Genomic DNA, 27,899 nt, shown 5'->3' on the forward strand with positions numbered 1-27,899 from the left:
AATAAATTTGGTGAAATGTTTGTCAACTTGTGGAGAAATTAGCAATTAAATATAATAATTACAGAAAAGCATTAGTTTAGAGTTCTTTCACTTTGAACTTTTTAAGTCAACTGCAGAAAACCACAAATAAGGGGAATGTAATTTTTACTTGTATTATTAATCATGGATGAGCATGTTTTTGGCACGACTGCAAAACATGTTATATTAATTCCAAGTGCTTAAATTTGACTATGGAGTGGGTACCGATTAAAGTGTTTTGAGAACTTTTTATTCCGGATAGTATTTGAATCCGACATAAGCAATTAATTTTAATAAATGTTACTCTGTTGTGTAATTTACTCCCATTTTGAAGGTATCCATGCACACGGTAACATTTATGTGGTCAATCAAAAAATCAGTTTGTACGGTCAATGAAAGATTCAAATTCACTGAATTAGCTGCAGGTTTGGTGCAGAGACTCGGCTCTGCTTTTGGATGCCTAAACACCGCTTTTGTGCTCAAAATAATAGGTATGATTTTCTACGCGCCAGTGTGTAGAAATTTCTATGCACGGAGTTGCTTTATTGCTAACGGAGGATAAATTTTCATTATTCACCGTCAGATATGGATGGTGCAGATTCATTCCACCACCAACCACGCCACCGAAGGACTTGCTCTAACCAAAAGAAAAACATGGTTGTAAACATAGATTATATTTTCTTATCTAGACCCTGGAGATGGATTGAGTACTCTGTTCACAATTCCAAAGCTCCTAAAAACAGAGGGAGGTAAAACATAGATATACAGAACAGTAAGAAAAATGAATGTTACAAACAAAGAGACAGGATTTCTTCTGAGAAATAGAAGAGCCTCATTGTAAGAAAGATAAACTAATAAATTGACATTTATGCATCCAAACTGCATAAAAAATACTTTCATAAAAATAGGCCTATTTTCCATTGTCAGTAGGCCTCCAATTTCCTGTGTTTTCACAATTACCCTAAAACATATTGTAGGAGCAAAGTATTAATGCAGGTGATTAGCATGCATTTTTTTTCCCACGGTAATGTACAAATTCCTATGTAGCTATGATGGTGGATCGCCATAGATATTGTTTTTGTACCAGCTCAATTTTACAGTTGAATTGACCACCAATTGCCCAATGAAAATAATATATCACAGCACATTAATAAATTATTATTTTATGTACATTGATTATTGTTGTGGAAAGATCTACATGCTGGCCACCCGCGAAGGAAGCTCCGGCTCCACCTCGGATTCTGCATCTGACCTCTCAACCACATTCTGCAAGGAGAGCAAGTACAGTTGCATTACATCGTGTGATATGTTCGGGATATGAATCATGATAAATAAACAGCAGAGCTGCGACAATTAGGGTTTTGGGTATCAAGGTGAAGATATAATCAACAACTCTTTTATAGACAACAGAAATGGCGAAAAGAATTGCATGACACTAAGATCTTAGCAGATAACCAGACAATAGCAAGCAAAAACTACAATGCAACTAAATTTGAGCTGCCAAACCATACCATCGGCCCTTTTTTGTTTTGTTGAGAGAGATACAGGTCCAAAGCCCCTTCTCCGCAAAGAATTTTGGCACCACTTCCGCGCTTCTCCGCAGTTCCAACAGATTCCTCATCAACTACGACAGCATCTATCTTCTCTTTCCCTGTTCTTGTGTCTGGAATCTACAAAAGGAGGGATTCTTAAGACCGTACGAAGATGGGACTTAAATGTAAAACTAATAACAGCAAAATGATTACAAGAAAAGAGTAGCAAACTACACAAAAGTAACAATTATAAGTCAAACACATATTCACAACAGCAATTGATGTGTTCATTTTTGCGCGGACAAGAAGAAAAGGAGAGCTCGAGAACAGAAAATCAGGCATGTTAACACTTGTACAGTACCTTTTATGAGCAGAATGCATTGAAATGAATGCATTTGTAAGATAGATAAATTGACAGATCATGCTTCCATAGGGGATTGTGCTATTCAGTATCATGACTAGACTACTATTGTGTGCCGTTTCAATCCAAGTCCTACTTAAATCTTTATAAAGACAAATAGCAGAGCTAGAAAAGAGCATAAAAGGCATGAAAAAGCATTAATCACTGAAGCAATTTTATTTGGTTTGAGCTGAGACTAGAAAGAATAGATTTGCTACCTCATACATAGCTTCTGTCAAAATGTTCTCCAAGATTGACCGCAAGCCTCGGGCCCCAGTATTTTTGTACATAGCTTTCTTTGCAATCAGCTGCAATGCCTTTTGGGTAAAATGCAACTTGACCTGGTACAGTGTAATTAAGTGCAGGTATATAAGATTTCTAATGGCTATATAAGATTTCTAATGGCAATATGATGTTAAAAACAGAGGACTAAACAGCAGTGCATTTCTCCAAGATTTCAAGCAAGGTGTAAAACCAGGGCTTACATCATTCATTTGAAACAACTTGATGTACTGCTTCCCAAGGGCATTCTTTGGTTTTGTAAGAACCTGCCAAAAATAAATAATTGTTCGAAACAATCATCCAATATAAATCAATGAATCTCTGGACTTAATCACACTTTGAATCTTTATTTATGGCTTATTAAAGGAAGCCATAATTTGACTCGTTAGACTTTATTACAAATTAATGAAAAACAGAGAAGAAGACATATTATAAAAAGATAGCCAGGGAATAGAATCACATAATGGAGGGAGCTTATTGTACATGATGAACATATGCCACACTTACCTTAGTTTTGCATTAAAAGATTGATAAAGTGACACTACTGGGTATCGATAAAGAAATAAAGAATAAAAAGCAGCAAATATGTCACCTCAACAAGTTGATCTTCGTTTAGGGCAGACAAACTAACAAGAACTGGAAATCTTCCAACAAATTCTGGAATTAGACCATAGGCAATGAGATCAGCACTTTCAGCCTGAATGAGAAAATTCCTCATCAGCAAGAATTGCCAGAATTTTAGCTAAGATTTACAATTTGAATGGAACAACAAATTTAAGAGACGTCAATAATCATTGAAAGTTTTATAGCTCTTACCGTCTCCAATAAAGAAGATGCAACTGAAGCACTAGTCACAGCACCAGTTCGCATATTTGCACGTATTGGAGCTCCAAAACCAATTGAAGAATCATGTCGTCTGGATGAAAATAGAACGGAATTAAATCTAGAGAAAATTTTAGAGAAGTGTTTTAGTGTATAAAACAATGTTTATATCTAAAAGACCTCTCTGAAATTGTTTTCTCCAAGTCCACAAAGGCCCCCCCACAAATGAAGAGAATGTTTTTTGTATCAATCTGCAGAAAAGAAAGGCCCGTGATGGAGACTAATATATTGAGAAAAATGGCTACACCATGGATTAAGTGAAACATAAGAAAGCAGTAATCTCTCTTTAAAAAAAAAAAAAAAAAAAAAAGAATGACGTGAAAAAAATACCTGTATATTGTCACCTCTTGGATGCTTCCTTGCTCCTTTTTCAGGCACATTAACAACCTAGTTCAACAGACAATATTAAACTCTAAGAAAGAGAACAATAAATGTAATGCACACAAAGCTAAAAACATCAGTCTTAAAAAATGCTATGCTCTGGACTTGAACATGGGCCAAAGAGACAGAATTTTGGGTGTAAAGGTATTACAAAAATAGTCCTAGTTACTAGGGCATAAGTATTAGTTAAAAGGCATAATTAATACTACTGGGCAGGTCGGGTGTTATAGCTGATGCCCTGCTGAAAAATTAGAATGATGATGGCAAGTCAAATGCCCGACAAGTTGGCAAATAGTCCAGTCTAGTAGCTTAATAGCTTGTTACATGTTCATCATTCACATATTGGACAGCCATATTTTTGACAACATGATCAAAACTTCTGTGGGTGTGCACCTGGGCTAGAACTTCCAAATCCCTCAAACTGTGATCAGGTAAGTATGTAACTGCAGTTTCATTAAACATCCAAGATACATGCAAGTTTTACAAATTAAGTTTGAAAATCCTGGACAAAACTAGTAAGCAGAAGAACAAGTTATATATATATATATATACATAGTAAATCATGGTTGCAAGTTCTCACTGTTCCCTCCAGCATTTTTAGTAATGCCTGCTGAACACCTTCACCAGAAACATCCCTACTGATGTTTACGCTCTCAGCCTGCCATTAAAAAAAAAAAAAGAAAAAAAAAGACCTCAGTCGCAAAAATGATAAAAAAATGGTAAATATTATCACATTGTAAAATTCATCACCTTCTTTGTAATTTTATCAACTTCGTCAATATATATAATGCCCTGCTGTGCAGCCGCTATATCGTAGTCGGCAGCCTTGGAGTCAAAGTAAGGAAGAAAATATATAATCATTGATGAGCACATCATAAAACACATAAGATGCTTCTCCACAAACAACAATTTGCACATGAAAAATCACTTGCTTAGTTTAGAAAGAGAACTAATGAGAAGACTTGATAAATAAAAGATTGAAAAAGCATCGCCCTTGCCAACAAGCAAACAACAATTCCTAAACTACATTGGCCTGATGGAGTTTACATCCTTACTAATTCCACCAATCTCTTCTTCTAATAGCACTTGGCCACAACAATAACCTCATGGAGATTAATAAGGCCGGTGATCCAGAAATATCTTACTACACACACAAGTATGCAGATTACTACGAGCAGAAAGTATGCCATTTCCCATTTCCAGATTTCTTTTTTATATGATCAAGCCCTTGGACTCAATCATTTTTGCTAAAGATGCTTGCCAGACCCTCATCGTAGAAACACCTCGACTTTCTAGCTTCGTAAGGCCAGGGTGTGTCCAGTACCCATGCTTTCAAAATTTAGTTGGATCAAAATTGAGAAAGATTACCATTGAAAAGAAAACCCTTTCAAAATTGAGAAAGATTGACTCTGCCAATCTGTAAACTTGTTCTCTAGAAATTCTAATAATTTTATGAAATTGTGATGAAACTAGTAGCCCAAACATAGTTTTATGCATTGTAAGCACAGTTTCCCTTTTAAATTAAAGATCTCAATAAAAAAAAGTAAGAGTTAATTTTGGGAAATTTTGGTTTTACACAAACTTTAATCCCTAATCTAATTGGATCATGCAGTAATTTTACAATTTTTCTTTTTCTGAAATTAGCAAGTAAATTTCATTCAATGGTACAAGGTATTAGATAAGAACACACATTAAACAACAGTGCGAATAGATGATTGCCAATAAAAACAGATCCAAAGTGTTGGCAGTTGGCACAAGAGTTCTGTGCTAATAAAACAGTGATGCATGCTGTATGTTAGCATTGCCTTAAATTCCAACCAATAGTCAGAGGGTTATGACCAGGACACTTAAAACCACGAGGCAGATTATTCAACCTCGAACTCATAGCACTAAAGTAGTAGTTCTCATAGGTTGACTATTTAGTTCAGTGAAAAATATCAACCAATATTGTACAAAACCAATAATGTTCTGTATATTTGCATACCTCTTTGACTAGACCAACATTTGGTTAAAACAAGGTTTGTCAAAGGCATGAGCCATGAGGTTCCTCCAACTAGGGGTCTGGGGAGAAAAAAGCTAGCCTAACCTGCATTAGCAAAAGAGCCTTTTTTTTTTAATTCATCACTCAATGCCCTAAGACACATGAAGTAAGACTTGACCACCACCCTCTGGATAAATCTTAAAAGCATCATTAAACCCAAGCTAACATTAAAAATTTTAGTAAATCAGTTAGGATTGATTCAAAATACCAATATTCATATACACTGAGTAGGGTCAGAATAATTCAGTCTTATGTGCCAGTTTTTGGACCTCATCAATGCAAAACCCAATACCTCTAGTACAAAATATGTACTGAAAAAACTAAATCTAACAGCAATGAACAATCATTCATATATAGACTTTGCCAAGAACCGAAAAATGCTCATAGAGAAGATGAACACATATCACAATCTCATAAATAAGGCTTGACGAGTACCACTAGAAGCTTGTATAATATAGACTCTACATCTTCACCAACATATCCTGCCTGCACACAGCAACAAACTAGTTTAACCAATGATCTCTAAAAAAGTCAAATATGAGGGGCAGCAGTATCAAAATTTTTATGCTTATAAACTGAACACTTTGTCATGTATGAGAAACTACTGACCTGAGTTAGAGTCGTTGCATCAGCTATAACAAAGGGTACATTCACAAATCGAGCCAGCGTTTTCGCCAGTAATGTTTTTCCTGTCTTGAAGAAATGTTATAAGGATACATAAAAGGTTGCAGCAATAACCAAATCAGTTCATAGATTATAATGTAAAGCAAGTTGCAGTGAAATATTAAGAACACGCACTTCAATCTCACGAATCAAGAACTCAGCGTGTTAACATGTTGTAAGTAATTGGAACAGACAACTGGTGTAATATTACCATCATGTAGATATATAAACAAGAATAAGCATGAGATAAAAAGGAAACACCAATAACAGGCTGAAGCAACTACCTGAGCCTGTTGGGCCCGTTAGAAGAATGTTGCTCTTTTCCAGTTCTACTGCATCAGCATCATTATTAGTATCTCGGTGTTCCCCCGAATCACCTGCTGACCTATAATTTAAACATAGTGAATAAATCGTAGTTTTAGCACCACAATGCTAAGCTCTATGAGAGTTAGCTCCTTTGTAACAAAAGGTGCTGTTCTAAGATACATTGTGTGAAAACTGTGAGATTCTACCACCTCGAGAGCGTGTCGTCGTAAATTCTTTTGTAATGATTGTACACTGCTACGGAGAGTACCTGCCAGGAACAAAATATGAATTATTTGAACTACTCAGATTGGAATCCATAAATTATCTAACAAAACTGAGCAATTGAACCTAAAAAAAAACAATTTTCATGCAAAAATCATCAACTAATGAGAATTTCAAACCAGAAGGGTTGGTTACCTTCTTTGCCCTTTCCTGCCCTATCACAAACTTATCCAAACCCTTGGAAATCTCCTTCGGAGTCGGGAATTTGTTCCCGAGATTGGATCCGCCCCACGGGCTCTCCCCCAAATCAAAGCTCCCTCCGCCGCCTCCGGCCCCAGGGCCGCCTCCCCCGCCTCCGGCGACCCTGATCACATTGATCCGCCCGGGGAAGCTCGACGCTGATGCGGCGATCGAGTCCGCGGGCTGCTGCCAGATCTCCGGAGGCTCCCCTCCCCCGCCGCCGCCGCCGCCGCCGCCGGAGGGCTTCGCCGGCGATCGCGGCGGGGGGAGGGCGGCGCCGCGGTCTACGAGGTGGCCCTGGAGGGAGACGAGCTCGAGGGGGCCGGAGCGGCGCGGGCGCGGGAACTCGTCGCGCCACCGCCGCCGGTGCCGGCCATGTGCGTCGGGGATCCTCCCGGCGTGCATCCGGTGGGAGGACGAGAAGTACGCCGACCGGACCGCTGCGGCGGCGGCGGCGGCGGAGGTCGCTCTCGATCGCACAGCCGCGGACATGGCGATGATGGATCGATGGAGACGAACAGGACGAAGAAGACGAAGAAGAGGCGTTTCGTCGACGAGAAAAAAAAAAAAAAAAAAAAATTTTCTACTTTGAATCTTTGATTTCCTAATATTAATTATTACTTTATTATTATTATTATTTTTATTGTTTGCTCGAATTTGATAAAATTGTGCAGGGAAGAAGATGCAAAAGGGTTTGGGAAGGAAAATTTATAGGCATAGAGAAACGAGGAGGGGGTAGGAGAGGAGAAATTATAGCCTGGACCGGGTGTACAACTATTTATTTTATTTATTTATTTTTATAAATCTCAAAAATCATAGCCTATTAAATACAATAATAATATGTTTAAAATTATTAGCGCATCAAAAATCAAAAATAAGAAATTATGGATATTCATTTCTAACAAATTAGATAAGGATCTATTCTTTAACGCTTGGTCTTTAAAATGTATGGTTATCGTGCACAAGATCCACCGAATAATAATTTAATTAATTTTTTTAAGAAATATACTAATTATATCAAATATGAGATGTGGAGCATGGAGTTACTAGTACACCAGGCGTAGGCAAACTCTGACGTAGGAGAGGAGGCGTGCGGGTTTGAACGGACGGTGGAGATTGTTTGGGCGTTCATCTAACTGCTAAACTGCCCCGCGCGGTGCATGGTCGGTTCTTCTGGAATTTGCGTAATTCACAGAAATAGGTAGGTATCTGTAATCTGTGTTGAATGCATGAATATTTTACTTTGACTATATCTTTAATTTATTTAAAAAGTTACAATATTCGATTAGACAAGAAATGTGAACATAAGCACGGAACAACACATATCACTAATCATTGATATCTGACATGAATATCAAATCATTAGTAATTTGTTATAGGCTTTCTGACAAACTGAATTATTCTATGCACGACCCGTTCCAATGTTACTTGGATGTAATATGCATCATAAAATTTGCTTAGACTCATTTTGATGTTGGTAAATCAATATTTTCATGTTGATGTTAGTAAATCAATGTATCTAATTAATGAAAAACGAATCAATATTTTTACACAATTAATAAAGAACAGGTTTGCAAAAGAAGGTCAAATCCGAAATACAACACCCCTCACAAGCAAGAGCAGTATTCAGTCGAAGAGGACAGTAAGCATGCTCTGAATCTGACAGCTTATTGGGAGCAAAATACAATCTCCATAACATTAGATCACTAAATAAATAAAAAAAACAAATTTGTTCTCCAGTAAAACAAAAAAATATACAAGGGGAAAGTTTAAAAAATGGACCACTAAAAACTAATACGTTTTTTATGAGTTTTTATTTCCATATCACACTACAGGAACATCTAATCTGGGAATCAGATGCAGTTCTAGCACTATCTTCCTCGACTATTGGAACCATGTAGCTCAATATCTTTATGCACTTCGTGATACCATATAATGCTTCTGCTAGTTGTGGATTATAGAGAAAAGCACTTCTCCATAGAGTACTTCTTCCTGCGCTGCCAGAAAGTCGATGATTAACAATTGTTGAGTGAGACCACATACGCAACAATTCAGGTGTCTGCTTCACGTCAATCCGGCTTTGCCTTATTTTCTCATTCACCACTGATTTGGGAATGCTTCTCTATACTTCAAATCCTCCCCCTGAGAAAGCTCTTGTACCGCAGCATCCCTCACACGTGAATTCAAAAGCCTCTGTGCTAACCTATCTTTTGCTGTCACTTTCTTCTTCAGCATTGACGCCAATGTTGGCTTCTTCACCTTGACCCCAACCGCATTTCGCACTGATCCCTCTGTAGGGTGCCCAAAAGCGTCAGAATACGAAGTTGAGGCTATAGCAGCTTCCCTTAGAACTTCTTCATTGTGCTCACGAACCTTTGCAAGTTTCGCTTTCTTCATCAACTTCACATCTCTATCTCTTTCGCGCAAATTCTTCACTGCTTGTTTAGCCAACATTCCAAACATTTCCTCACCTAAGTCAAAAGACTTATCGACATCATTATACTCATTCTTTGTATCTGTCATCAAAGTAGAGTCCTCCTTTACACTTTGTTCCTCACTTACTGCATTCTGCTTAATTGGATTTCCCTCGGCATCACGCAGAACTATCGGTCCATGAAAAGGGCAAATCCTAAGATCCCTTCTCTGACATAGCCCCCCCTTCTTCAAAGGTGCGAGGCAAGGTCGAATCTCAATAGGCTCTTCCTTATATATCGTTCGATGAACATTGAGCTCTGCAATCTTCTCTGCAGGTATAACGGCATCGTAATCTACCCTGCCCCAATGGCCATCAAGCTCGAGCCCCCTCTGGTTTGCCAATGCATCCCGGTTTGCACCCCAGTTGTCCAAGAATGGGCCCCACGTCATCACCGGGGCTTCAGCCAAAAGCTTTGACCTTTCTAAATTTGAACTAGAAGCTCTTCCATCCAAGGGCTTAGTTTTATCATTGCTAGTACTCTGAACATCCATATCATTCACAACTGAACTATCATTAATGCTAGAGGGCCCCGAATTATAAATTTCTACCTTCCCCTCTTCCCATAAATCCTCTTCCTCCTCATCTACCTTCATGGCCTTTTGCTCATGAGCATCATCAAGAACGCAGCCAAGCAGCTTGCATCTATTTCGGACTGATTGGATATTATTACGGATGTCAATCATCTCCTTCAATGCCATATCCCTAAACTTGTTATCAGCGAGCTCAACTCTAATGAGAACAGAAATCCACTCTTGCACTGATGCCAAATGCTTTGAGACTAATAGCTTGTGCAATTCCCTTAAAGCATCAAACACGGCCGTGTTCTCGTTGTTTTCGCAAACCTTCTCCCCTTCCTTCAAAGAGCCCAGTCGAATTTGCTGCAACTCGAACGACTTAAACTCCTCCACTTCATCCTCATTAGAAGTGAACTCCTCCCGTTGGGAATTGATAATCTCAAAGCATTCTCCAATCTCGTCAACCGTAGATTGAATCTCAGCTTTGATGGATGAATAGTTCTCCTTGAGATTCTCAAGCTTGCTAAGAAGAATCTCCTGCGTCCTTCTTTCCCTTTCCCTCCTCTCTTGTTGAAGCCGAGCAGCATTCTCTAACCGGTTCGGGAATTGGAATTTAAGTGTGTTCTTCAAGTAGTCAAAGCCCAGGCGAACCTGCCTATAGTGGATGCCGAATGAGGCATTCCATTTCTCCAACAGCTCGATGGTCTTCTTGCGGAGATTGGACGCGATCGAAGATGGAGGAGGAAGCGGCATGTTTCGCCTGAAACCTACGCTTAAGGTCAAGAACTGGTCGAGATTGACCACAAAGAGAGATCTGAAGAGCTTCGAACGCATAAACAGTTCGTCGATTATAAGCACAGTAAGGTATCGCACCTGCGATTCATCATAACTGAAGGAGTTAACTTACTTGAAATCATTCACCAAAAAAAATCAGTCGAATTCACTAAAATTGATCATTTTGTTTGAACAAATTAAAATTTAATCAAATTTAATCCCATTGTGTTGCTTGGAAAAGATGGGAAATCATTCCGACACTCTTGCTTTTCTTAGTGTAATGGGAAATACAATACAACTCCATCTTCAAAAAGGGTATCTTATTGTTAGTGCCAAAGTTATCTATTCTCACCGAATTTCACTAACTAATAATTCCAAACAACAAGGAATTGGACCTCTAGGTTTTCTCCGCATTACGAATAGGTCAAAACGGTATCTTGAAGCCCTAATTCTCGAATCCAACAGAGAGAACACCAATTCCGGTTAGGGGAAACCAGGGTTAGGGTTAGGGAACGACCTGGGAGTGGGGCTTCTTCATGTGGTCCATGAGGGAATCGACGGCGACGCGGATCTCGGCGTCGGAGGATCGCACGGTGGATTTGATGGCCTTGAGGAGGCGGGGGTCGACCTCCCCCGCGGTCGAGGTGGTGGCGCGCTCGATTAGGCGCGGCACCGCCGCCTCCCCGCTATCGCCGCCGCACTGCTCCGCCGCCGCCGTGCTCCGCCGCGGCTCGTCCTCCGCTCCGGTTTCTCCCATTCGATTTCAGAGTTCGGTTCCCGGGATTGGGGAAGAGTCAAAGCGACAGAGGCGAGGGTTTGTTTGTTAAGTACGCACGGTGGTGTATAGAGACACCCCCGCCAATCACCGTCCAATGAAAGGGCTAGCTTTCGCGTGACGGAAATAGGTGCTTGGACCTGGTCCGCCATATCATCCGTGGACCAGAAATTCTTATCCAATCTAGGCTTGAAACCTTCATTTTTTTGGGGAATGGGATGAAATGCACAGGAAGCACTCAAACCTTCGTCCATTTATTTAAGCATTTATTGTTGCAACGTAAAAATTAATTTTTACAAATTAAATGTGATAATAATCATAAATTTTATCCACGAAATAATTTTTGATATAAGACGACTCATCTATACTGCTTGCATGCACTCTTCATTATTTTCTTGACTAATTGACTAAAATATTAATCTCTTTTAATTGATAAAATAAAATATAAATGGTTAATTATTAAAATTTTGAAAAAACTCGACGACAAATATAAATTTTTAAAGTTTAGATAACTATCAAAAGTTTAGATAGTTGCGGTGATATTAGCCCCTTTAAAAAGTAGCGAAATACTAAGCCTACAAGTAAGAGGGGTTTATGTATTCCTGAAAAAACATATTTGCACCGACCGTCCCTGGAGCAAGTGATAAAGGACTTGGTGATTGGTACCCAAGACCCAAGTTCGAATCCTAATTGATTCACATTTCCAGCTAAGTTTATTTCTAAATGAAATAAACGAAACAGGTAACATGCTACCTTTCTCTCAAAAAGAAAAAAAAGAAAAAACATATTTGCATGCAAATCTCACGAAAGTTAGAACCTGTGGACAAGTCATATTTATTTGCCAACAAATGTACGAGACACGTTAATTTTGCGAAATTTAAATAGCATAAACCAAATATCTACAACAACACTATAGTCTTGATTTACATTCTTCTGACAACCAAGTTCTTTTCTCAAACACACTTAAAAACATTTATCTACAGGGAAAGATAAAGCAACCAACGATATAATTCACATTAACAACTATACTACAATAAACTGTAATCCTTAAGTGCCAGTTCTTCAGTGCTTTTCCCAAAAGCATCTTCACCTTGTGATCGGAGGCCCCCAAAGATACATTTGCTCTGCCCCCAACAGAATAAGTTAAACAAACTTCAATCTATACATATAAATATAAAATATCCAAGTTCTGTAGTGAATTGAAAAATAAACATTATCGACACATTGGGCATTCTAGGGATGGAATCTTACCTTTTCTATTTTTTGAAATTTGATTTCTCATTTCTGTTATTTGTCCATTCAGCAGACTCCTGTTTCTTTGAAAAATAAAGAAAAGAGATTGTCGCAGTATTGGAATTACCGGGGAAGCCAGAAATTACTGAGCAGGTGAATTAACGGACTTCTCCGAGCCTTGCGGCATAAGTAGTGCAAGCTGCAAGACACGTTGCTGACAGAGCTTCACTGGATTCTTCAAGATTAATATATTTGAATTCGTCGCCTCAGACAAGAAGACCCAAGCAATGCTGTATAAATCGCCTTTCTCAATCGCAAAATTCCACTCCATCGTCGAGATAGAAAACCAATCTTTGCTTGAGGATGTCGTAGCTTTTACCTCGACATATTCCTTCTTGTTCTCTTTCTCAACGATAAGGTCGTATGGCAAACCCGTTTCTGACTCTTCATTTACCCATTTTACAGCTTCAGAACCAAGTTTCTTCGTGAAATACTTGTAGGCTGTAATCTCTCCTGCCCGACCTGTGCTGTAAGATTGGTGCAGATCTTGAGGTCCCATGCATAACCTATCCTGCTCAAGATCAGCTTCGAGATCTGAAGCTGATTGCTCAAGTACAGACTTGGGAATTGAAACTATCCCCTTCTCGACTAAACAACTTGCGTTTGATTCTTGACCGTCATCTGTACTTTCAGGAAGATCATGCGAGCAAGTAACAGCTGCAGATCCAGTTTGTTCTTTTACAAGATCGGCAACTGTTGCATAATGTTCTGGCGCAGAATTTGTGGGGCCCCAAGATGTTGGAGGCCAGTTGGATGCCCTTGCTTGGTTCTTGGTTATATTCAAACTTTTTTGTAGGAAAGTTTTGGGTAAATTAAAAGCTGGAGCACAAACTTCATTCTCATCAAGTGCAGAACCGCGGGAAAGCGACCAGACAGTTTCCCCAGCAGGAAGTTCAGGAAGATGTTGGTTTGTCATGACGTACTCTTCTAACTGCTCTTTCGTGGAGCCCAACTTGACCATATATGCAATTGTGTGAAGGAAATTCGTGATATGTAATTCAGGAATCCCATGAAAGAAAAGGCGAGAAAGCTCCAAAAATAGCGAATGTGTATCCACTCCATCTGTAGCATACAAGGTATTTCCCTACAAGATAACCGATAGTGGAACGAGAATAAACATGTGGAGAGAAGCGTTACAAAGAAAAATATTATACTTAAAGAATCTTGAATAAGCAGTTCCTTTCAGGCCCCAAAAAAAAAAAACAATGACGGTTTTTAAGTTCCGCATGACCTCAGGCGCACTTTGTTTTGCTAGATGCAGTTTGTTCAAAATCTGGTCTAAGCAGTTTAAAAAAGAAAATCACACTACTCAGATTCTCGATATTAACGTTCCTTTCGTTTTCTTAGTATGTGGGCTTTTGAGCAACGCTAAATAAAAGATATCAAAGCAAAATGACAGTATGAACATCACTCTTTAAGTCCACCATGCTAAACATTCTTGTCTACACTCTTCCACATACTGGATCAGCATATCGCCTACTTAATTCTTCGAAATAAGTGATTTACTCTAAAAATGATTTAAATTCCAGTGCCTTTTTCTTTTTTTGAAAGTTAAATTCCATTACTCTAATAGTTCTCTTCCATACCTACTTTCACTCAAACAAGTAACAGTACTCGTGTTTTTCTTAAGGTTAAGAAATGATTCTGAAATTTGTGAGTGTCCTTTCGAGTATCCTCTATTAGAAAGAATTATTTGTAACACTCCCACAGAAGCATGTTTAAGAAACTCAGTATATTTTAAATAAACCTGTATAATCCAGTAATCCAGGGGAGGGTGAAAGTAAACCAACCTGCAAAAGACAACTGCACTCTGATCGTTTATTGCTGCTACTGTTATTACCCTTTAGAGTATGCTTATAGAAGAGTTTCTCAACCACTATAACTTGTAGCTGGCCAATCTTTTCATTTTCAAACCTTTTCAAGTCAAGGTATATCTCTGGATGCTTCTTGTATATATAGCGCTGTGCATAAGGAAGAGCCCAATCGACCATATCTACTTGCTCAGAGTTATCCATCAGACCATAGAATATGGCTTCACGAGAGACCACCTAAGGGAAACCATAAAAAAACAAAATCACCAACTATTTTGGATGCAAGGACCGCATTTCATAGATACACAATAACATACCTCTGATAGGTTAGGAACACCAATATCTCGCAGCAAAGCAGCAACTACTCCAGAAAGTGTTGCCTTTTCAGCATCACTAAGCTCACCGAATTGTAGAAGATAAACATCAGGGACATCTTTGAACTGTTCCATTAGTTCTTTACTGTCAGTCCAACAGACGGGGCCGAAGTGGGGATGGAGAGATACCCATTTGTCCTGCATGGTGGGAAGCACAGTGTTTTCCTGTTTAAGAAGACTTTCTTTCAAGTGCGGTAATTTTTCAAGCTTCGTTGGTCCAGAGTAGAAATCATCAGCCCATTTTGAGAGAATCCGAAATACCTGGAAAAAGGGTAGTGGACGGGAAAACTTTTTACGGTCCAGACAATCAATAGAAAATACTAATGGAAATAGCCAACTTAACTATCCGAAAACGGGGGGAATTTTTATGTTTTGCAACTTTAGTACGGTTTCCACTTTTTAGGACCAAACTGATCCTCCACTTTTTAGTGTTTTCACAACTTTAGCTCCGAGTGATCAGCACAATTGTTGGTGATCCATTGACAATTCCAAAAACAATTTTAAATAACCAATGGACAATCCCGTAATTTTATAAAAAAACCCATAGACAATACTAGAAGTGTGCAGACGTGGTTATAATTGTGCATCAACCATTCAATGTACATCATGTTCATGTACCGTTGCGGCCGTTAGTTCGGCCAAAAGGTTGAACAGTGTACTAAAGTAGCAAAAATAGAAAGAGTGGATTTTTCACAGATTCCCTGAGGGCAAAAGGTTTAAACCACCGTGATTAGCACATCCATAAGTTTCCAGAGTAAAAGAGTGCTTACTTTATGAGCAGCCCTTGAAGGTGATGTAATTTGTGACAACTGAACTAACACCAGAAAATATATATCAGTAGAAGGAGCCTCTGGCACACCACAATCATTTACAAAAAAATCACGCAGGTCTGGATAAAGACTAGAAACTGTCAAGTGTTTGGAACTTTTACTTTCATAATCTGTGCCACACTCAAGATTTATCTCTCTTATCAGATCAAGACAACCAGTGGGGTCATGCCAGAAAACTTCACTGGGAGACGTAAAGTTACCAGGCACGATGTCCGCGTAATTAGAGGTGTACGCAGATGGCATAAATACGTAGAGACCTGATCTGAGCTCCGCTGTTTTTTCCCTTGATGAAGATAGTTCATCCCGAACAAAAGCATATAACTTGGACATTTGAGAAATACTGGAATGAAGTACCAAAGCTTTTTAGTAAAGGTGCACTTAATGAAATAAATATAAGAGAAATTTTCATTTGGATTTCTTACCACTTGCTAATCCACTTGCTAATTCATTTCACGCATTAAAATTATTTAGAAACACCTTACAATAGTAAATAAATGTACAAGTGAAAAAGAATCCCAACCTCACATTGATAAATACTGCCCCAAATACAGAATGTCTAAACCAATAGAAAAACTGCCATCAACTAATTTGCTATAAGAGAAAAGACAAGACATTTCATAAATTATTAAATTGTAATAATTCTATAAACAGAATCAACCAAGATTTGGACCTATAAATACGCATCATAAATTGGGATTGTAAGATGACTTTTAGTAGTACCCCACCCAATTTGAGACAAACATGAAAGTCATTTCAACTTGGAAATGAACACGATGGTTATAAGTACCTCAACCTATGGGCCAAGGAAGGCAACTAATTGAAGGAAATGTAGCCTTCGACTATTACCCTTGTTTAGAGGTACTACATGTGCTGTATACTTATCCTCAAGAATAAGCGGTGTTGTAGTTAATAATCAATTAGGCTTGTCTTCAATATGGAGACGATAGTTGATTTTTACAGAAAAAAAATCAAACCCGCCCACCTCAAACAGCAAAAAAAAAATAATAATAATAATAATAATAATATTTGTCCCTTTGTGCAAAACTGTACTGCACCAATATATGTCAACACACGTACATATTGCCCGTGTCATATGAAAATATAAGAATAAAAGCTATAGACGATAGAATAAGCATTTGTACAAAAGAATTAGAAATCTCATGTAGTTACAATTACAGTGCTATTCGAGATAATATGGAAAAGAGAAAACTTAGAAACAAGTATGAACCTTTTTTAAGTAGCATTATAGGTATATTACCTGGCTTTAAAAGATGTAGATTCTTTCCAGTGCTGAAGTACTTTCATGACATCGCCGAATGTAACTTGGACCTTAAAACCAATTTGCTCCAAAAGTTTTTTGTTATTTATCTGCTTCGACAATAATAATGGCGAATCAGGGTAAATTCTATGATAGAAACTCAAATATTTACTTGTGAGCAGCTACTCAAGTAAACAGAGGGAGTTACAGATAAATCTTTATATGCTTCGTCTCAATGCTGACTGGAGGATAAATTTAAACTTCGGTCTGAGAACATAATAAAGCTTGAAAAAAGAAAGCGATGGAATTGACTTACCCTTGGAACAGCATATGGGGCAACTGGTCCCAGAATAGAGCTCACAGGCTCGCAATCATAGAAAAGATTTCCAGGATAGTGAAGTTCGTTGTCCATGCTTGAGGCTACCCATCTGACATTGCAGATGCTTTTCATGAATGTAGATGTAAATGTTTTTGGCCCATCTTGATGTTGATAAAGAGTGTGCCCGTTTGCTTTTGAACTGAAATAATCGTCCCACATATCATCTAAGACTTTAAGGAGATATTTACACCTACCCAGTTGTCTATTTGATGAAAGTTCTGATACCAAACTGTCCAATTCTGGCGAAACCCAATCCTTCACAAACAGTTCACTAAAATGTGACATCGTACTCCCAAATTCAGTAGGAAAAACATCTGCAGAATTCTTCTGGACCTCCACTACTTGAACAAAGTCAGTAACACCAATATCTTTAAAGAATTCCCTCCACTTGGCAAGTCCATTAGATAACAACTTGGTATTTGTGTGCTTTAAATAGACAACATCTATTTCATTCCACACAATGGTTGAATCACCAATTAACTTTTGTACAGAAATGGGGTTACCAAACTCTTTGCTAAAGTGGACTGGCTCCTCAGAGGGGCATTTAAATCCATGATTAGTAAGTATAATTCGTTTCCGCCGTAAGCTAGAGATTATGCCCGCCTTCTCCATAATGCAATCCCCGCAAGCTGATTGAAAGTGATTAAATACAAAGGATATGTATTCAATCAGTAACCTCTTACTGGTCTCTGTGTTTGTTTCGCAAGGCGTAAGTGGGAGGATATGCGTTCTAATAATATCATGTGCAGACAGCTGATGAACACCAATTTTACGTAGTGCGCTTACGATGTTATGTATTCTTGCTTCTTCTTCATCGCAACCATTTGGTAAAGTAGAGAAGATAGACGGAGTCACAGTCCTAAGATTGACATACAAATTAGGGAAATGCCCAAGCAAATTTTGATCTCCAGACCTCAAAGTAATATCATCACAAGGCAACCAGATCGGCCCGTCAGACACAGAGACATATGAACCATCCGAAAGTGGAATAAATGGGACCTTTCTTAGATCGTTCAAAAGATCTAACTCTGTCTCCGTACTTCCATAGAACACAGGTGTAGATGAGTTGATACACAAGGCCTTGTTGAAAGCATTTAGCCAAGAAGATAGCCAGTCAAGACCCAGTGTTTCGATACCATCTTTTTCCTCACATATAGATGACAAAACATGAATTAGAAGTTTTGGGCCGTTGTCTTGAACAGCTAATGCCTTAGCTAATGAATCTGATAAGATTATATCTTTATGCAAATAACCAAGGCCGACATATTTTTGAAGCAAAGTCTCAGGTATAAGAGTACGGACCTGCTCATCCCAACCTCTAAGCACCTTGCATGGCGGGACCCACTGTGAATTGGCGCCTTCGAGGAGCACACAATCCGCCATGCGCAGCTTAGTCAGTATCATATGTGGGAGATGAGAAAAAAAGCCATGAACTTCCCCTAAAGGAGGAACAAAACTCATGAAAGAAGAGATAGCTTTTCCTGGATTCTCTTTAAAGCAAGAAAGCTCGCAGAATGATTTCAGAGCACTAATGAACAAATCAGGAAGTTCCGATAGCAACCACTGGTTCCAAGCACTATCTTGATCAATTTCTTCTCTTGATGAAGGCAAAGAAAAATCACCTTGAACGATAAATTTGAGACCATATTTTCTCAGCGGGAGAAATGCAAAGGCAGGTTGTTGATCCAGATGTGGTTCATAATTTCCATCGCTAGACGTCTGAAGCGTGAAAGCGATGGCAACCTTGGTGATTTTTATTTCAGGACGAATGATGGAAGCTTGCAAATCTTTGCTGACAACCAACCAGCTCATCTTCTCTTTACCATGGGAAATCGCAACAATGCCATCACTGCTTGTCTCTTTTTTCATGACGACAAGTTTATCATCAAGCATGTTCTTGAACTTTATGCATTGAAGCCGATGAAGAAAGAGTAACAATGAAGGATGTAACTCAGAAAACATGGAAATGATGGATGTCATGCCCATTCCTTGTTTAAGCTTTGACTTGAATGGAAGCACAATACAAGTTCCCGAGGAGCTGATGCCAGGTTGATCAGGATCACATAACAATTTACTATTTATGTACTGGATATCGCATGGAAGAATATTTGTTGGCAAAACAAAACCAATCTCACCATCGCTGACATCAAACTTTACATGAAAACCGTTTGAATGTATTTCCGGAGCATCTGTGACCTGAATACAAGCAAAACAATGTCTTTAGATGAAAATATTAGCGATTATTTGGCAAACAGAGGACAATAATCATGAATGAACAATTTCTGTCATAGCTGATGGAGGAATTTTCAAGACATGGAAAAGTACATCAATACAAAACTAATTCTCGCTATGATAAAATATTAATCACAGCAGCATCATGAAGAACTATAACATCCTAATTTCAGTTATATGGAAGATGTAAATCCTCTTATACTTTATAAATAAGAACACCTACTGATCTTATTAAACTTACACGAAACACAGATTTAAAGCCGATGCCTTTCTGACCTATATACCCAGCACTAGATCCCTTCTTGGTTGAAGATCCAACATCACAAAGCGCTCTAATATTATGACCCGAAAATCCTGTTTCATTGTTCAGAACAATGATTCCAGTGGGTTGAAGAATGAAAATTAGTGTCGGTACCACATTATCTGGATAAGCATTATCATCAGCATTCTGCACCTGTAGCATTTCAAGTAATGTTTAAACTTCAAAAAATTTCGCAGGCAGAAAAATATGAAACGAAATATGAATCTTATTCTTTTCTAAAGTGTCTCATGAAGTTCAAGAGGCAAAACATAAAATATATGCTTAGATTTGCATATGTCTATATTTGAATGTAAGGCATGGAAATAAATAGACAATAGAAAGTTAAGAGACTGTAAATCCAAAAATATATATTCTTAAAGTGATCTACAGGTCTAGGGGGCCTCTATACAACTCTCGTAAGATTATTCTCATAAGATTATGCACTTTAATTTTGCAGCAAAAGGTGGCAAATTTAGTCCTCTTGATTATTTCCATGAGGCTTAGACAATTTCATACATAAGATATAGAGAAAGAATCAACATATAACAACACATAGCTACTGCTAAAACAATTAGGACTCAAAGCATAGTACCCACAGAGCAATCCAACAACAATAACTATCATATTTGTTTGATGATTTACCAGCTCAAGTAAGAAATGAGAGTCATGCGAATACAGCTCACGTGAAAGACAATGAATCGCTCTCCCAAGGCGAGCATGTTGCTTCTTCAGAAAACTACTTGCAGCAATTGGGGCATCCGGGTCTATGCCAAATTCCTCACGCCTTATTGTTTCAATAAGAATCCTTGCATCCTTGATTCTTTTATCATCTGATATGTTGGAATGGAGATCGTCAACAATTTCCCCACCAAGTTTTTCTGTACAAACTATCATTTTGGTATCCTGTTTAAGTGTTTTCTCATGCTGATCTAAACTTTTCAAATTATTTTCATAGTTAAGTAGCATTTTGCTGCCAGTATGAGATAAATTCCCAGATACATTGGATGTATCATGTAACTCTTTTTTAAGGTCGGATACTCCATCTGTAGTTCTGGATGATGTGAACAAGTCAGCAGCAGCTCCTAAATTAAAATCTCTGTAATCATTTATCCATTCATCTATGTGAAGGGTCAGACCAATGTCATGAAGCATAATACGTTCATCAATCTGCTTACATTCATTTAAGACAATTGAAGCAGCATCTTTGGCGAAAGCACGAAAGATCGAAACCATTATCTCTGCCATAAAACTGCGAAACTCTGAAGGGAGAAGCCAAAGGCAGTCAATAATACACCTTGACACAAGAGAATACGAATTGCTTTCCATACTGAAGTCCTCAAATAGTTCACCTACTTTTCTATTTCCCTCGATCTCTTTGGTAAGTTTTGCTTCCGAAGGGTATGAAAAATTCTTTAGTTTTATGGTAATTGCACGCTCAACATAACATTTGAGAAGGGACTGAGGAACCTGATGCAAGCCCCCATACGATCCAAACAATGATAACAACTGTAGCACCACTTTGGCTGCTGAACCTTGTATAAAAGCTTCAAGAAGTTCATCGAAAGAAGCTGAATTATTGATCCTAATGAGTCGACCGTCTCGTGTCAGAATGCACAATAATCCATCAATATAACCTTCATTTATCAACCACTCTACAAGAGGACCAAGTGAAGGAGCAAATAAGTGATCCCAATGCGACCAAGATTGTAGATCTGAGAGCAATGGCGCTTTCAGTAAAATTTCCTTTGCATCTTTAGTAGAAACAGGCCCCAGAGAACCAATACAGTGACATGGGTTAAGAGTGACATCAGAAGATTTAGCTGAGCTTTCTGAAACTCTCTCAATGTTTGATAATAAGTTTGCACTGTAGCACCTCCCTGATAATGTACCAGAAAAAAGAAGCGAACTCAGAGTGCCACAGTTGCGGTGGCTTTTAGTAGCATCACAGAAAGCCTCTTCAGATTCATCCGCCATTATCTGAAAACTTATAGTGGGAAATTGGTTTTTTAAAAGCATGGCAAGACACTGCTTATTAAGAACACATTTATCTCTCATGTTCCTTGCAGCTTGATCTAGCATAACAAGGAGCTGTTGCTCAAGCATTGAAACTTCCAGAGGATTTCTACAGGTGCCATTAGTTAAGAGCGCGTGTAATCCTTTAGAGAGCATAGAGATATGTTTTTCTAAAAACTCGGAGAAGTTCCCAAAACCAAGATCTTTAAATTCCTTGACAGAAAATTTTTGAATTAACCATCTCTCGCAATCATGAAATACAAATTTCTTTTCAAGTGGAACTTCCTTCTGGTCAGAGACACAGTAATTTAATCCAAAGTAGGTGGCAATCTGTCTTAGAACATCATCAACGTCAGCACCTGCAAATCGAATTTACCACAAAAGTGAGTACAATCACAACATCATATATAGATCAACAGCCTTTAGCTTCCAAGTACATTAGTCATATAATACATTTTACTAATGAATGAAGTTTAGGAAATAGTTATGCCATGTGAAGCAATTCTCGGTTGTCTTAGTGGAACTTAAGATCCATTTATTCTTGTTACGAAGTCAGTTGAATCATATTTTAACAAACATTAATCTCACCATGAGTTATAAAATTTTCACAACCATTCTTAATCCACGGAACCCAGATGGAGAGCTTGACCATGCTGAAGCATGAAGCAAAATCTTACTTCCAGTCAATTTGACGTCTCATATTGAAATTATTGTAAGTAACATAAACTCTGATTAAATTATTTGACACACACATAAACTGCACATTCACATATTAATTTATTATATAGACTAATCTTCCTTTTCAAAATTAACATAAAGAAGAGCAAAATCCAGAATCAAATTTGCCATAAAAGATGTCTTATTACTCTCCAACAGATTAGTGCTTAGAAGAAATTACTCACTTCTCCCAAATTTATCTGCGCCTTCGCATTCATTTGATGATGTGTTTTGTCCTGATGCAGGCTGATTATCAACCATATTGATAGAAGTGCTGGTTGTGCCATGAACACAAGCATCTTCTGCAACGGTGTTGCTAATGGACTCGCGAACTGAAGTGCCTTCCACAAGGCTATCCAGTAGTCCATCTTTTATACATTGAATCTGCACAATAACATGTGTAACAAATATAGGAGTGGGCTGTTCAGTTTTGTCCAGAAAGCAAGCAAAATTAAACAAGTATTAATTATCTGAATATCCCTGATTATTAACGAGCTTCAAATTATTGAATTGATTATGACTGTGCAGAAGGTATTTCTGAATTTGTAATAGTTCTACCTATTAATTGAATCGTAAAATTGGCGTCACACAGAAAACAAAAGCCACAGAAACACCTCGCATCAGTTGCAATTGAGAGAGTTCAAGCAGAAAATGGAGAAGTCCATCAGCTTAGTCAGATGGCATTAGCATAAGGAACCCAATAGACATAATTTTCTACAACAGCAAAAGAATTTTTTGTTCACACATGGTCCCAAAAGCAGTCATCCATATTTAATTTGTCCCACTACATTACACAACAAAACAGCCAAAATGAAATTGGACATGACAAAAATCCTTTTACTGAAGCTGAAACATTGTGTGTTTGTAGCAATGATTTAAAACCCGGTCAAACTGGCCGGTTCGACCGGTCCGACCGTGATCCAATCTATAAAACAGTTCAATTCAACCCCTTGGACTGGAAAAGTCAAAAAATCATTTTGAACCATCCGAACCAGTGGTTCAACCATCAAACTGGTAAACTGGTCCCATTTTAATCAAACTGGCCAGGTCTTTTTGTTCAATTTATATTAAAATCTAATGGCTAAAAATCAACTTAGTTGATTTTATTTTCTATTAGCACAGATTAATTTTATAAAAAGTAAAACTTGAAAACTTATGTCTACATAATTTAGTCTAAAATCAGTATTTTATTTTATAATTAAGTATGATACTAGAAAAAAAAGATATGCATTTTTTCTATATAATAAAATTTAAAATAATAATTAAATATTTATGATGTCATGCTGACCCGGTAACATTTTCAGTTGCTGTTCGACCCGATTTTTAAAACATTAGTTTGTAGTTGATGAGTTGCACAGATTCTCAACAGAGAATATCAAGAGCAAGGATGCTTACACCAAAGAATACATAGAAAGAGAATATAGCATGCATACAAACAAGCAAGAAGCAAGAAAACTAGCAAAGCGGCAAATTGGCAGCATACAGAAGAAAAATACATGAAAAAAAAATCCAAAAGCACTCTTCTATATTGTGAACTTTTTACGTACAAGACAACAGCAGCACAAACACCAACTAAAATGTAGAACGAGAAGAGAAGGGATGATTTATCTTAGCAAAATGAGGATTATTACCTCCAAAAATGGCTGAAAAATTTGGAAAAATATGTGTAAATATTATCAAAAAACAGAAAACTTAAATGGAAAGATCATTTCTAAGTTAACGGGAGCTAGTAACTCACAGCAACATTCAGCAAACCAACGCCAGGATAAGATAGAAACAATCTTTGCATCTTCCTCTTCCGTTTTTCAGATACCCCATAAACATGGAACATCAATCCAGCAACCTGCACTCAATTGATATTTGAATAGGCACAAAATGTCTACAAATGAAAGGCAATCAAACTAATTATAATCCCTCTGTGTTTAATGAGGTAGATTGTCTCATGTAGGAGCTTGAGTTGGGTTTTCCACGTTAAGGGGATAATGAATGGTATTAATCCTCTTTTTTTTTTAAGTTCCTTCTTGAGTTCTATTGGACATAATTAAGAGCTTTTAGGACCTTTGCATCCTAAATCATTTCTTTATTGCCAAAAAAAAAAAAAAATCCTATCCATCAGTCTAATCAAAATTGGCGCATTTTTGCCATTCTAATTGAGAAGGATTTGGTTTCATTTTTTCTTTTTTTCCACCGAAGGAGAGTTTCAGACTGATTCTATCTTGGATGAAACCAGATGAAAAGCATATGAACCATGGCATCAGGCTTTGGAGACGAATGTACCTCGGCTGGAGAGTGTTTCTGGCATACCTCCTTCCAGCTTGCAACAAACCTCATAAGTTCTTCATTTGTCAATGCAAGTTTCTGTACCTTTTGCGGATCTACATGACCTTGTTTTTCAAGTTTCTTTTTCTTTTTCTGATCGACTACTACATTTCGAGTTTTAGAACTACGAATGTCCATGATGTTATCCAAAGAAAAGAGTCCCTGTAATGAGTCACTGAAATCATCAGATGGTGCTGAGAAAGAGTCCACGTGAACCAGAGGGGCATCCGATGAACTTTCCATCTGTTCTTTCCATAATCCACTTTCCCTGAGAGATTTAAGAGCAGCACTCTCCGCTCTTCTTGCTCCCTTTATAAACTTGATATACAACCTGCAGTTGACAGAAAATATAAATGTGATTTAACACACTTGGCTATCGCAAATATTTAGGCCAATAGTGCAGGCAAAATTATCTAAATATACATTTAGTACAGGAAAAACTTGAATAATGTACCCGAAGCTCTGAACTCGCACGCCTAGATGTTCTCTCCCAGCAACTGCATACCTCTTGACTAGAGAATCTAGAAATTCCTCCACAGGAACAGTCTCATTGTATCTGTATCTATAAATGAATGTGGAGAGGTGAGAAACCAAATTTTCCGTAGTTATCTGGCATATTTCAGTTGCATCGCGAGAGATCGAAAAGTAACTCTGAACAAGCGGATGACGAAGGAGACTTCCAAGTCCAAGATCTTCGAATTTCTCAACTCCCTCACTCTTGCATATTTCAACATTCAAATCATGCACCGATGTCATTCTCCGCACGCTGACAAAGCAATGTATAAATGCATTCACCTGACTCAAAAGAGAGAAAGTAAGTAAACAGCAACCATGTGCTCTGTGATTGGAAAATTTTTGAAACTGCGTTACGTTTCACTTCTGAGCAAAAATTACAAACATAATATTATTATGTTTATAAATTAATAAATTTATATAAATAAAATGATATATATATATATATATATATATATATATATATATGAGTCCGGCTACTATACTTTTATAAGTATAGAGCCTATTGTACTCATAAGTTTTTGGCCATTAGATCTACCCTTTAATTATTTTCACCCGTTGGATTATACTATTCAACGAACCACCCACTCAACCCTAGGGGGCCCACTATCAATCTAACCGTAACCACTTTCATCCTAACGGCACATTTTTTCATCTGAACAGTCAAAAATTTATGAGTACAAAGGGCTCTATACTCATATGAGTATAGTANTAGCCCCAGCCTATATATATATATATATATATATATAAAATATCATTTATTTATAAATTTATGTTTTATAATTATATATATAATATTTTATTTTTATATAGATATTATTATGTAAATTTGTATTTATAAAAATTTATTTATTTATTTATCTATTTATTATATAGCATTAAATATAAACCAGCAGATATTATATTACATACTTATTACATAATATAATTTTGAATACATTTAATTTACAAATATAAATTATAATAATAGTATACATAGACAGGTAATTATTATATATAAATAATATATAATACATAAAATAATATATATATATATATAACAGTGTTTCATTTACGTTTTTTTTCCGACAAATTAACCAAACAACTTTAGCTGCAAAACAATTTTTTTTTTCCAACGAACCAAACACTAAAGTGCGTAAATTTTTTTTCACCGAAAACTATTTTTCACAATTTTACATTGAACGAATGAAGACTCTTAGCTAAAAAGCGAAATATGTAGTACTAAAACAGCTCCTCAAACTTTTTGTAAGGGCATTACTTAACCAACACTCCACCTTAATTACAACAGCAGCAGTAATCAAATTAACAACAACACTAAAGAGAGAGAGAGAGAGAGAGAGAGAGAGAGAGAGAGAGGGAGCGAACCTTCCCTTCGACGAATTGGATGTGGCGCAAGGTAGGGACGTCGTGGTAGCCGTAGCCGAGAGCTCCCCAGGAGTGGAGCTGGAGGGACAGCGCCGCCGCATGCGACACCCGCCACGCCGACACGCCCTCGCCCGCGGCAACGAGCTCCGCGTAGGCCCTCGCGGCGGCGGCCTCCGCGCGGTCGACGCCGATCGCCGTCCGCCCTCGCTGGGGGATTTGGATTTGCGCCGCGCCGCTCAGCTGCGGGCCGCGCCCGCGCGCCGGCGAGCTCCCGTGGTTGGGTCGGAATCCGCTCGAATTGCCCCGCATTGCAGGACTGGGAAAAAAAAAAAAAGTAGTAGCTGGCTGGACTCGGGAGCGGTCTTCTTCATACTTTTTATAAAGAGGAGGGGAGGGAAGGGAAAGGAAAGGAAGGAAGGCGGAAAGTCAGTGTGGAATCGCGCGCCCGTACGGACTTTGCATAGAATTACTGTGCTAGCACGAGACCAACTGTCCTTAGAGCAATTGGGCAAAAAATTTGATGATTGGTATTTCAGATTTTAAGTTTGAATTCTTGTTGATTCATATTTTTAGCTAAGTTTATTTTTAAATAAAATAAATAAAACAGATAGCGTGCTACTTATTTCTCAAAAAAAAAAAAAGCACGAGAAAAGAGTTGGCTGTCTTCAATTTTTCAGTCCTAATATCGAAATGGTAGTGATTCTTTTTTAGATTGAGTAGTTTTTTTCGAAATAATATTATCGATTCAAAGATCAGAAACATCAAGAAAATTGATCCAACTGCCAAAGAATTAAAAAAAAACAATCCTTTTATATTTTCAAAAATATAGTAGCTTTACTTAACAATTTTTATTAAAAAAAACAATTTTTATTAAAAAAATACTTTATGTACGCCTTCTATGGTATTACACTTTCTTTTAATTATTAATTGATTATATTTAAACTATGATTAGTTATAACAAATATGTTCCGACAATATTTAAATAAC

General features: G+C 37.7%; 3 protein-coding genes across 4 annotated transcripts; all 3 read right to left on the reverse strand.

Moving 5' to 3' along the window:
* On the reverse strand, window positions 868–7,558 carry LOC109710662 (CLP protease regulatory subunit CLPX1, mitochondrial). Its single transcript, XM_020233386.1, has 15 exons — window positions 6,923–7,558; window positions 6,715–6,773; window positions 6,484–6,584; window positions 6,146–6,225; window positions 5,972–6,022; window positions 4,246–4,320; window positions 4,076–4,153; window positions 3,445–3,501; window positions 3,235–3,305; window positions 3,049–3,148; window positions 2,825–2,929; window positions 2,436–2,498; window positions 2,169–2,291; window positions 1,530–1,688; window positions 868–1,284 (listed from the first exon to the last, which is right to left on the reverse strand). Exons 1-15 carry the CDS (start codon window positions 7,457–7,459, stop codon window positions 1,213–1,215), a joined length of 1,731 nt encoding a protein of 576 aa, XP_020088975.1. The 5' UTR covers window positions 7,460–7,558; the 3' UTR covers window positions 868–1,212.
* On the reverse strand, window positions 8,523–11,566 carry LOC109710635 (UV-stimulated scaffold protein A homolog). Its single transcript, XM_020233356.1, has 2 exons — window positions 11,250–11,566; window positions 8,523–10,831 (listed from the first exon to the last, which is right to left on the reverse strand). The coding sequence occupies exons 1-2, from the start codon at window positions 11,487–11,489 to the stop codon at window positions 9,065–9,067; spliced, it is 2,007 nt and encodes a 668-aa protein (XP_020088945.1). The 5' UTR covers window positions 11,490–11,566; the 3' UTR covers window positions 8,523–9,064.
* On the reverse strand, window positions 12,314–27,270 carry LOC109710014. Of its 2 annotated transcripts, XR_002216265.1 has the most exons (14): window positions 26,913–27,270; window positions 25,489–25,829; window positions 24,993–25,365; window positions 24,454–24,558; window positions 22,901–23,099; window positions 20,628–22,357; window positions 19,926–20,138; window positions 17,390–19,648; window positions 17,074–17,183; window positions 15,756–16,155; window positions 14,929–15,246; window positions 14,591–14,848; window positions 12,759–13,884; window positions 12,314–12,631 (listed from the first exon to the last, which is right to left on the reverse strand). XR_002216265.1 is itself a non-coding variant. In XM_020232427.1 (13 exons), the coding sequence occupies exons 1-13, from the start codon at window positions 27,219–27,221 to the stop codon at window positions 12,883–12,885; spliced, it is 7,617 nt and encodes a 2,538-aa protein (XP_020088016.1). In that variant the 5' UTR covers window positions 27,222–27,270; the 3' UTR covers window positions 12,314–12,882. The 2 variants fall into 2 exon arrangements, 1 of the variants encoding a protein (XP_020088016.1); XM_020232427.1 differs by having other exon boundaries at window positions 12,314–13,884.

The sequence above is a fragment of the Ananas comosus genome, linkage group 5, assembly GCF_001540865.1.
Source record: "Ananas comosus cultivar F153 linkage group 5, ASM154086v1, whole genome shotgun sequence".
NCBI lineage: Eukaryota > Viridiplantae > Streptophyta > Magnoliopsida > Poales > Bromeliaceae > Ananas > Ananas comosus.

Coding starts and splice junctions, on each gene's coding strand:
- LOC109710635 (XM_020233356.1), bottom strand. CDS start 11,489: ATGGGAGAAACCGGAGCGGAGGACGAGCCGCGGCGGAGCACGGCGGCG. Junction 10,832..11,249: donor TGAAGAAGCCCCACTCCCAG/GTCGTTCCCTAA, acceptor GATGAATCGCAG/GTGCGATACCTTACTGTGCT.
- LOC109710014 (XM_020232427.1), bottom strand. CDS start 27,221: ATGCGGGGCAATTCGAGCGGATTCCGACCCAACCACGGGAGCTCGCCG. Junction 25,830..26,912: donor TCCAATTCGTCGAAGGGAAG/GTTCGCTCCCTC, acceptor CTTTTGAGTCAG/GTGAATGCATTTATACATTG. Junction 23,100..24,453: donor TTGGTTTGCTGAATGTTGCT/GTGAGTTACTAG, acceptor GTTATTGTGCAG/ATTCAATGTATAAAAGATGG.
- LOC109710662 (XM_020233386.1), bottom strand. CDS start 7,459: ATGTCCGCGGCTGTGCGATCGAGAGCGACCTCCGCCGCCGCCGCCGCC. Junction 6,585..6,714: donor TACGACGACACGCTCTCGAG/GTGGTAGAATCT, acceptor TTTAAATTATAG/GTCAGCAGGTGATTCGGGGG. Junction 2,292..2,435: donor AGTTGTTTCAAATGAATGAT/GTAAGCCCTGGT, acceptor ACACTGTACCAG/GTCAAGTTGCATTTTACCCA.